The 10,703-nt window shown below is 38.4% G+C and overlaps 1 protein-coding gene across 2 annotated transcripts; it reads left to right on the top strand.

Moving 5' to 3' along the window:
* Positions 1-2,785: 2,785 nt before the first annotated feature.
* Positions 2,786-7,638, top strand: LOC106946300 (complement factor H-like). 2 transcript variants are annotated; one of them, XM_015030536.1, is made up of 7 exons: positions 2,786-2,897; positions 2,993-3,175; positions 4,837-5,016; positions 5,135-5,326; positions 6,720-6,875; positions 7,297-7,322; positions 7,435-7,638. In XM_015030536.1, the coding sequence occupies exons 1-7, from the start codon at positions 2,840-2,842 to the stop codon at positions 7,462-7,464; spliced, it is 825 nt and encodes a 274-aa protein (XP_014886022.1). In that variant the 5' UTR covers positions 2,786-2,839; the 3' UTR covers positions 7,465-7,638. The 2 variants fall into 2 exon arrangements, with proteins under 2 accessions (XP_014886022.1, XP_014886012.1); XM_015030526.1 differs by having other exon boundaries at positions 6,711-6,875.
* Positions 7,639-10,703: the final 3,065 nt, after the last annotated feature.

Here is a 10,703-nt window from a genome sequence, read left to right as displayed (position 1 = left end):
CAAGTATAAAAGTAAAATACAGCTTTTAACCTCCCTTTCCTCCCCTTAAAGTCAAGCAGGTGGATAATATTCAGAAAAAGTCTTATATGCCTTAATTTGGGTCCAAATACAATGTTCCAGTGTTATAGTTGGGCTAAAACACACTTTACCAAATTGCTTTATTTCGCTACATGCAACTTAGTAAGGTGCATTATCTTAACTGAAGCAGCAAAACAGAACCAGTAAATTTTGGATACGATAAGCTAGTCTTGCTAGCTTTGATTCACTAACTGCACAGCAAAGTTTTGAGCACCAAAAACATAGTTAATCTCACATTATTAGTTCATTAATTAGCTTTAATTTACCATTCTTTGTGTTAATTTAAATGTCAGAAGCAAATCAGATGTTGCACCTCGATTCATTTTTCAAGCTATTTTCCTTCTTTTCGATCATCTTGTCTGTTCAAGCAAATTATAATTTTTCTGGTGTTGGATGTGGGGATTATGAGAACTTACTAAAATCTGTCTGGAAATTAATAAGTAACTCCAACTGAGTCAGGAAATAAATCATAATGTATTTTATTGAATATTTACTGTAAAATTAACAGCAGAGACTCTTTTTTTTCACTTTCTTGTGCTGCTTGTTCAGACAATTCAAAATCCCCAAATTACTCTGATTTACATCACAAATTCGGTCAAATGACTTGCTTGTAATTCTTAATTGCATATCTAAATGGATTCAACTCGACTTGGTGGACAGTCTTGTGACTTGCAGTGTAAAGACTTGATCACATCTCTGCAACACCAGTGAAACAGTCGAGTCTGGTGGTTTTGTGGCACCGTTCGCCTGATTGCAACAGTTTCAATAGTTTCCTGGAAATGGTATAAGGAGTATTGCAATGTTCAGACTAGAAGAATATTCCAAAGAATGAATCTACGCTTGAGGTCATGAAACGGCAAACTTTGTTGGAGTCATCATTAATGAACAACCTCAGTTTGGAACGACTGTCCTGCGTGACTCAATCTGCTGATATAAGATGTTCACAAAATAATGTCCTGGTATGTTTGTGTAGTTATGTTGTTTATACACATTTTTCCTTTATGAATATGAGTATAATGCTTACAGTATAAGCATTTTCCTTATGGTTTATATTGCGTAAGCCATAAGAAAAATGCCCCACCCCCCACAACTACACCGAAAGACCTGCCTGGTATTTATAGTATTTGGCCTTAATACTCTGTCATGTGGACACAACTGATCTCTGCTCTTTGCCAGCTGTTGGCTCAGAAACAGCTTCACAAACCTGTGAACCTGAAACCTACCATGGTTTTCTTCTTATGTAATGTCCAGCTTGAGAGGTGAAAGGTGGCGCCCCCGAGAGGAGGAGGAGGTGTGGTGCGAGCCGTTGCCCACTGTTGTAAATATTGGCCAACCCAGAGAATGTTGAGGCATGTAGGGTTATCTTCAATCAAAACCCGATCAATAAATAAGAGGGGCAACATCAGCGTCTGTAAGCTGACTGTTTTGACTTGTTGGGAGGAAGAGTAATGCTTAAGACCAGTTTTAAAGGGAATATTAACAGAAATATGTGTGATGGTCATGTGACCTGCAGCTTCGTGGGGTGACTGCTGACTTTCCAGTTTTCTAGCAGGTTAAAGCCATGAAAGGTTAAACATGCTGGCTGTTCACAGTTTGCTGTATCCCAGCATATTGAGGAAAAGTTGAGTGGAAGGAAAACATTTGGTAGAAAAAATGCACAAGAAACAGGGATAACTGCAATCTTATAATTTGCCATCAGTTCTTCACTAGTCGGCACCGCAGCATAACTTTGTTAAAAATATTTTCACAATAAGAATATTTAACTTGAAAATTTTATTAAATTTCTTAAAAGTTATCAATTCCAAAATTGTATATGTATCAAAATGAGTAAGTATATGGAATGTATGAAATCATAACTATCATAATATGTTGTATTATTGCAGGAGCAGTAGTAATAATTAATGATTTTCTATTTTAACAAAAAAAAATATTCCTGTTGAATATTTTTGTTTATTTTTTTCCCCCTAAATGACATATAACACTCTTCTATCTATAGAGTATTTTTACTCTGCTTCCAAACTGAGACCATGCCAAGCATTACTCTTATAAATCTGACGCAACACCACCACCTACTGGAGACATGGTGAACTACTTGTTCTATTCAAACAGAACCTGTTAAAAGGTTTAACTTCATTCAGGCTGCTGGCAAACCTGTTGACTTTACTGCGTGTTTGTCCTGTCAAATCCCAAATCAGTGAACGTGAATCCAATCTGATATGTATTCTAAATGTTTCCAGTGGCAAAAAAAATAAAAAAATAAAACGGAACAAAGAAAGATGCAGTAAACATGAATCACTCTATTCCTGGAATTGATTGTGTTTTGTTTGTTTTTTTAACTGTTTTTCCCAACAGTGTGACGGTGGCCTGGCTGCGTGGGGGAACAACCCTGACCTCTGAATGCAATTATTGTGAAATTTGGTGTCCTAATAAATAAATGTGAGCCCTTTGATCGAATCCAAACATCATCCGCCTGCCTTTAGAGAATAGATTACGATTGCATAACTAACCCAATGTGGAGATGAGCAGATGCTATATTTTATTTGGTTTTTCATAACTAATTTAGAAATATTTAAAGAATATTTTATTGATTACAAGTGCTTTTTTTGTTGTAAAAAAAAATTGTTTGCACTGCTTTGGCAGAACTACTGTTTACTCCAGATTTCCTAACTTTGGAAATCTGCCCTGAATAATTATTAACTACTTCTGTCCGGAGCTGGGATTTTGTCCCAATCCACAGAGGAACTTTGTTATTCCTGACAAAATGTGTGTGAGGTCTCTGGGATTTGTGCTTCTGGCTTGGCTTCCTGGCTTTCTGCACGGTGAGAACGTTTCCCTCCGCTACCCATTTATTTTTATCCACTTGTTAATAAAAAAGAACAATTTACTGACTGATTTTTCTGTGACTTTCTTTCAGCTCAAACAGCTTGTGGTCCCCCCAGACTCACTGATGGCTATTTTGTCCCACAGCGAAAAAACTACAATCATGGACAAACATTGACTTATAGCTGTGAAACTGGATTTAAGCCCGTGGTGGAGGGCTGGTGGGCAACAAGCACGTGCCAGAACGGCAAATGGACTCCTACCCCTCAGTGTATAGGTGAGTACTGGATGTCCCACAGGGCTTGTTGGACTGTAAAACCCAGCAGAGAAGTGGATTTTACTGAACTGAAGATTCATGTTTGCAGGCAGTGTTCTCAACAGCAATATTCTCTGCAATGACCCATGTCGCATATCATATATCAAATGTTCTTAAGCTACATTCACACACTGCAGCCTGAAGAGACCCAATTCTCCAGTGTGAACGGCAAACGACCTGAAAGTGTCACGCATGCGCAGTAGAGGGCGCAATAACACACCTATAGAATGTTTGCACTTCTTCTTGTATGCTAATGGCGGGGTCCTCTCGTGACAGGTTAACCCAGGGGTGTCAAACTCCAGTCCTCAAGGGCCTCTGTCCTGCAACTTTTAGATGTGCCTCTGCTGCACCACACCTGAAAAGAATAATTAGGTCATTAGCAAGGCTCAGGAGAACCGATCTACACAGGGAGGAGGTAATTAAGCCATTTCATTCCACTGTTTTTTACCTGTGGCACATCTAAACACTGCAGGACAGCGGCCCTTGAGGACTGGAGTTTGACACCCCTGGACCTGTTATTGTGAATGACAGGTTAAAAGTTGTTGTCCGACCAGAGCCAGCACATTAACAACTTAATCCTCATTCTCGTTTGCCATGGTTGTTGTTTTTCTCCCAACGTGGGCGTATCAGGACGCTCAAGATGGAGTTATGGGGGGCATTTTCTGCCCTAAGTTGAGAGCACACATTTTCCATCTGAAAGCAGGATTTTATGTCGTTTGTTCTCAACACTTTTAATACACTCCTGTTGAAAATCTTAAGACCAGTCAGAAAATTGCAAGAATTTGCATTTTGCACTATTGGATCTTAAGAAGGTTCTAAGTAGAGCTTCACAATGTCAAAGGAAAAAATCAGTGCAAGAGACAAGAACTTTTGAGCAGGGAATTTTCTGAAAACTACATTTACACTCAAACATGATTTTTTCAGCTGATCAAAAGTTTAAGACCATAGCTCAAAACCCCCCAAAACAGAAATCAAAGTGTCAAAAAAAAAAAGGACTCAGCAATGAGTAGCTCCACCATTCTTGTTGATGACTTCAAACAATCCATCAATGCAATTGTTTGACTGGTCTTAAGAATTTGATCAGGAGTGTATTTGTGCTCACATTTTCAGTTAGAAAGCAGGACTTCATATTTTTCTTTTCTAAACTTGAAATGCTTGTACTCAAAGCTTCTCCTCTGTTCCAAATATTCATCGTGCTTTCTCAAACCTTCCTCCTCGCCCTCAAAACTCGTCGAATCTCCGCTTTCTGCTCGTCTGCGAATCATTTTCTGGTCGCGCTTTAAACGGGGCAAGTGCATCATCTCCAGCCACTGTCCCCCTCCAGGAAGGTGTTGTAGCTAAACGGAACCAAAATCCAGATTTAGATGACAAATGGAAATTAATGAATTTTACTCATTTAATTAGAAATTTATTTTTAATGAGTAAAACTGAAAAATATAGTTCTGTAAATTAAGCTAAATGAAATTGGATGCTGAACTTTCTGACAGTCATTTACTTTCTTTATCCACTCTTCTTACTGACAGCCTTAGATCCTCTCAATACAGAGCAAAATACTAAGTCACCCAGCATGCAGACTGTGGCTAGTATCTTCAAACAAATGATCTAATTCCTACTTTTCTCAGATAGTAGCGCCTGCCTTCCACCTGCTATTGAAAATGGGAAGTACAAAGAAGCACAAAGGGGCTGGTATGAAAACCAGGACGAGATCACGATCACCTGTGAAGATGGGTTTGACATGAGACTCCGCTCCGGCAGAATTCATTGCTCAAATGGAAGATGGTCTCCTCCGCCTGTTTGTGAGAGTGAGTCCATCACATGTTTGAGCTGAAACATTAAAGGGACACAAGTAAATAATTACTCAGTTAAAGAACCAATAGCAGTTTTTGTCTTTGTCCTCAAGATCGCATTTTTATTTTACAGGAAGCAGTGATGCGTGTGATGAGCCTGATAAAATCCCCCATGCAGTTATCATCAATCAGGAGCCCAAGGAGGCTTACGGCCAAAACTATCAGCTAGAGTATCAGTGTGAGGATGGATACACTACAGGTCAAGCAAATAACAGAGGATCTATCACTTGCCAAACTGGAACCTGGACTGAAGCACAATCATGCAGTAAGTGGACAAAGACACTGTAACTAACATATTCTGCTGGCTGTGGACTCTACAGTGGAGAGGCTCAGCAGAAAATAGAAGGTTCCAAAAATGTACATTCCTGAGTAAAATTTTTCAGGTCACTTGGTTGAAACATGGCTTAAGATGTGAAGGAGCGTAATGTGAGAGATGACGGAAATAAAAAACTGGGAATAATCAACTATTTAAAATAAATAAATAAAAAATCGATACAGGTTTCTGGGTCTGGTCTCGTCCCAGTTCTGGTGGTCATAATGACTGGAAATGGAAGTGACTGGATCGTACCTAAAGAGGAACAATGTAGAGTCTGCTGGTTTGTAGTTATTACAACTACATTTTGTAGCCACAACACATTAAAGATCTGCTGTTGGTTCTGATCTGCTCTTCATCCCCAGAACCAGAATCAAACATGGAGAAGCAGCATTCAGCTTTTATGCACCAAAAATCTGGTGGAAACCAAACCCTTTGTCCTAAGCTATTAGCTTTGCAGAGAGTCTGGGCTCTGGGCTATTGAGAAACGATTGCTTCCTATAGGTCTGTCACCCAATCATTTGGCACTGACATGAAACACGCCATTTCAGTGCTATGAAGTTTACCGGAAATTGCCTGTGCTGTAAACAACCATCCTCCACCACGAAAAGAGAAGGATGGACCTGAAAGAGGCGACTGTTAACATTAATTCAACATTTGGAAGTACGGCCAACATGGACCAAACGGCTTAGTTCACTTCCGCCGCTGCCATCGCTAAAACTACAGGCAGACTACTATTCTAAGATGGTAAGCAAGATTTGAATTGAGTGGAATAGTGCAGGAAGACAAGGGCCAGGCTAATGCGCCACAAATCTGGAACAAACTTCCAGAAAACTGAAAAACAGCTGAAACGCTGAGTTTTTCTAAATCAAGACTAAAAACCCGCCTGCTTAGAGCTGCTTTTGACCCAGAAGAAATGGAACGTTGACCAACATAGATGATGCGTATTGATGAATTTAAAAATGGAACTTGACAAAATGTAATATTTGCTTCTGGTTTCACAATTGGTGACTGTATGATGTGTTTATGATGAGTTCAGGTTTTCATGATGTAAAGCACTTCAAACTGCCTTGTTGCTGAAATGTACATGATCAATTAATAGATTGATTTATTGTACACTATGCTACTTCCTGGAAAAGGTTACTATAGTCGAAATAAATCGTGAGTCAGGATATTGTAACAGCAACATGCTGTTTGACTCTTTTTGGTTTAGTCTGTTGTAATTAGGACTCATGACCACAACTAACCATCTGTCAATATAAACACATCAGTTCTGATTTTGTTCATATGTGTCAAGGTTCTTTTCTAAACAGTTTATTATTTTGTTTCTTTAATGTTCCTGCAGTTCGATCCTGTGTGTTGGACCTGAGTAGACTCAATGTTGGCCAAACTTCACAGATCAGCATAAAGGATGGAGAGACAAAGGAGATTGATTGTAGACATTGGCCGGACTACTGGATGTTTGCTAGGTGCTCTAATGGAATAATAGATGCAACTGAGTGTGAGTAACATGATATTTAAACTTATTTTGCTTACATGTTATCTTTGACATGTTTAACACGTAGGATATAATTCATTTTAAAGGGCTTTAAATAGTAAAACCAAAGTAAAACATCGCTCTCGTTTTTGAATTCAATTTCAACTTGGTTTGAGGGGAGAAGTTGAATTGACAATTTGATTTAAAAACTATAACATGAAACCAAAAGGAGCTTTAATAAAGCAGAAGGACATGTGTATTGTTTGTCCAGTTGTTTTTTAATTTAGAAACAAAAATTAAAAAATGACCTATTTCTGCATTCATCATGTGAGATTAAAAAAATACAATCCATCAAATTCAAATTATTATATTTTTTTTACATTATTCTCACATCAAAAATCCAACATTTATAAATGACCTCTGACCTCTGTTTGAATATTTCTAGGTTGCCACAGTAACGACATTGCTCGAGTAAGTGTTATTTTTGGACACATCTTTCCAATAATCACATCATCCTTAGACAGTTTGTCTGCTGAAATGTTAATCACTCCTACATTCAGTTTATTTGTTGTCTTCTTATTAGAATGTTTGCACATTTACCAAACGACTGTAACATTTCCTGGCTTTGGATTCATCCACCACCAACAGAGAATGAAGTGACGGAGAGATTTCTGTCAGAAACACCTGGAAGGAAACTTTTTCTTTTTGTATTTAAATTCTGTTGATTGTTGGTTGACAGCAAATATAAAATGCTTGATTTTACTTAAAATAAAATATTTCAACAAGACTTCAGGGTATCCTTTGTTTTGTTCACCCTCACATTGTGTTTGAAATGATTTTCGGCTCTATCCATCTATGGTTGGTGAAATCTCGTGCTGTTGATGGAAGCTGCAGCCGATCCTGTGACCCTGATCAGGCTCTCTGCAGAGTGGAGCCACTGAGCCGCCAAACTTTCTCCAGGTGATGATTTAACACAAAGTGAAAATCCACTGACTTTTATCCCGGTTTAATGGACTGACTGTATATATTTTCCTGGTTACTTTTGCTCACAAGAACAGTTTGTGGATAACATAAATATGAAAAATATCCAGGTCTGCTTTTTGAGAGGTTCAATTTTCACCGATGGCTCTATAAGATCAATATCACAGCAATTAAACCTCGTTACATGTTTAAAAAGGTTACAATGACTAAGATTTCTAAATATGACTGCTGTGTGCAGTCGCCTGTCCACCCAAACCAAATGTTTTTTAGTTCGTTGGAGTTTAGGTGGTACAGTCACAGGAAGGTGTGTGAGCCTGTCCACTGTGGCACACGGCACGAACATTGTTGGTTTTCATTTCCACAAAGAACGTTTCCTCTGCATGTTTCAGTGTTGGGTGATAAATTCTCTCTTTGTTGATTTCACAATGAAAGTGAAGTTGAGTTTTATTCCACCTACATTCAGCCCTTTAATAAAAAGGTTTCTTTCACGTCTTACCAGCGGAGCAGTTCACCAAAAAGATTTCTTCACTTTAACTGGAGAAATGGAAGAAATGATGTCTGAAATTTTAGAGTGGAAATTATAAAAGCGAGGTGGAAGAGTAAATTTAGTCAAATGTTTCAGCTGTGTTGTCTGTAAACATTTTGTAATGGCATCTGTTTTTCTAAGTGAGTCGATAGATATTGTGCTTTCAAAGACAACAGAGAAATGATCAGACAGGGCGACATTTTTACAGAGACCTTGGAATTATTCACACCATTACTGGTAATCAAGTCCAGAGTGTGTGTGTGTGTGTGTGTGTGTGTGTGTGTGTGTGTGTGTGTGTTGCCTCTTTAACATGTTGAGTCAAACCAAAGTTTTGAGGTTTATCACAGCCTCCACCAGAATTATAGACTCATAATCAATGCATATAACAGGTAAGAGTTCACTAAAGTCTGACCTCGAGTCCCAAATATTCAAAGGAGACAAATTTACCCAGCAAAACTTTTTTTACACTTTAGTGAATCATGAAATATTAAATACGATTTCACAATTTGTATTCTGAGTAACATTTACACTTAACACTTTTGCCCCCAAATGATCCAAAACAAGTGGCCCTAAAAAGAAACGTAATCTTTGGTTGTGCTGCTCCTGTGTAACGCTGCTCACCAGCATCCTACCAAGATGACACAATACACTTACTTCCATCTGGTCTTATAGGAACTTTCTATTGCAAATATCCGTTCCCAGCTGCTGTATTCATTCATTGAAGTTCATTACCAGATTATAAGATACAAAGTCAATCAGTATCTGTTAGTAGTTTGGTGTTTTCTAAAGTCGGTTCATCTCCAGTGTTTGGTGTTTGTTCAATCCTGACCTCTGATCACAGCAGTCCAGGAAACCAGCTTCACATCAGGACAGTAAACATTCTGACAGATTTTTGCTGATCTGATTTGTTTGCCACAGTGAAAGTTATGCTTTGACATACGGTTGACTATTTCTTCACTTCTTGTTCCACAGAAATGTTCAGTAATAATTAACTGATCTTGGTCCCTGACTCTTCATTCTCTGGGTGATTTGATTCTTGACAACATGGAGGTGAGGTGTCTTGAATTTGCTCTTCTGCTTTGGGTTCCTGGGCTGCTGCATGGTAAGTAATGAACATCTGATATGGGATATTTCTGAAGATGTGTCTGACTTTTGTCTGTTGTGGTCGATCAGCTCAAGGTCCACAGCCTTGCAGCGCTCCGAGCCTGGAAGCAGGTTTTCTTCTCCCGGTGCAGGAATCATATCCTCATGGAACAAAGATCAGTTATTCCTGCATTGATGGATACAAAGCAGAGGGAAGAGGCTGGTGGGGAACAAGCGCATGTCTGGATGGCTTATGGTTCCATATCCCAGTCTGTATTAGTAAGTGTTTCATTTATTCACTGAAAAGATTTTCTTTAAGTACTTTTATGCATTTTAGTTTAAGACTGAGCAGTAAATAGAATAGTGGTCAGAGATTTAGTCGGATTTCTCATCTTTGATGATACATTTTGTAATGGAATCTGTGACTTCTGATTGTTTTTCTCAAAAAACTTGTGTGTTTAATTTTCGTTTTTACAGAAAGTCCTCCAACCTGCAGCCAGCCTCCTAGGAGCCCCAATGCCACCATCATTAATCAGGATTTTCAGGAGGTATTTGCTCAAGACTCAGAAGTGGAGTATCAGTGTAAAGATGGATACACAACAAAGGAAGGAGCCACCAAGAAATCTGTCTTTTGTAGAGCTGGAGTTTGGACAGACGTCCCAACATGCGGTAGGTGGAGAGCATTCAGAAATATGCAGAACCTGCCAAGAATATTTATAACCCAAACTTTTTAACATTTTGTCCAGTTAAAATCACAACATTCAGTGTGTTTTTGTTTGCTAAGCCAAGGCAAACCATCTGTTACATAGATGGAAACCTTATTGTGAAAAAAAATCTAAAAAGTGTCGAGTTTGTTTGTATTCAATCTTGTTTAATTAAATCTAGTAAACCAGTTGTCTAACCCTCATTAAAGAACAGACTTACAGTAACGATGTTCCTGCAGAAGTTCTGTTGTATAAAATGACCTAATTTCTGATGCCCTAAATCCCAATGACCTTTTCCTGTTGTTATGCAATTATTAATATACCATCACTAGAAATAACCTAAATGATATTGGAAGCAGTATTTATTGGCATAGTCATTTATTTCAATAAATGATACATTTTTTATCCACTCCTGATACCAACAGTCTTGGCCGTCCCAATAAAGAGCAACATGATTAAAAAAGTTACTATCACACTGTGGGAAGTTTGTTGCCACTGTAACCTCAATGTAATTATTTAATTTCTGTGTGTGTGTGTGTGTGTGTGTGTGTGTGTGTG

The sequence above is a fragment of the Poecilia latipinna genome, unplaced genomic scaffold, assembly GCF_001443285.1.
Source record: "Poecilia latipinna isolate Pla-1442-1.1 unplaced genomic scaffold, P_latipinna-1.0 Scaffold12, whole genome shotgun sequence".
Taxonomy (NCBI): Eukaryota; Metazoa; Chordata; class Actinopteri; order Cyprinodontiformes; family Poeciliidae; genus Poecilia; species Poecilia latipinna.
Note: the sequence above shows the minus strand (reverse complement) of the source record. Positions and strands in the feature narration are given on the sequence as shown.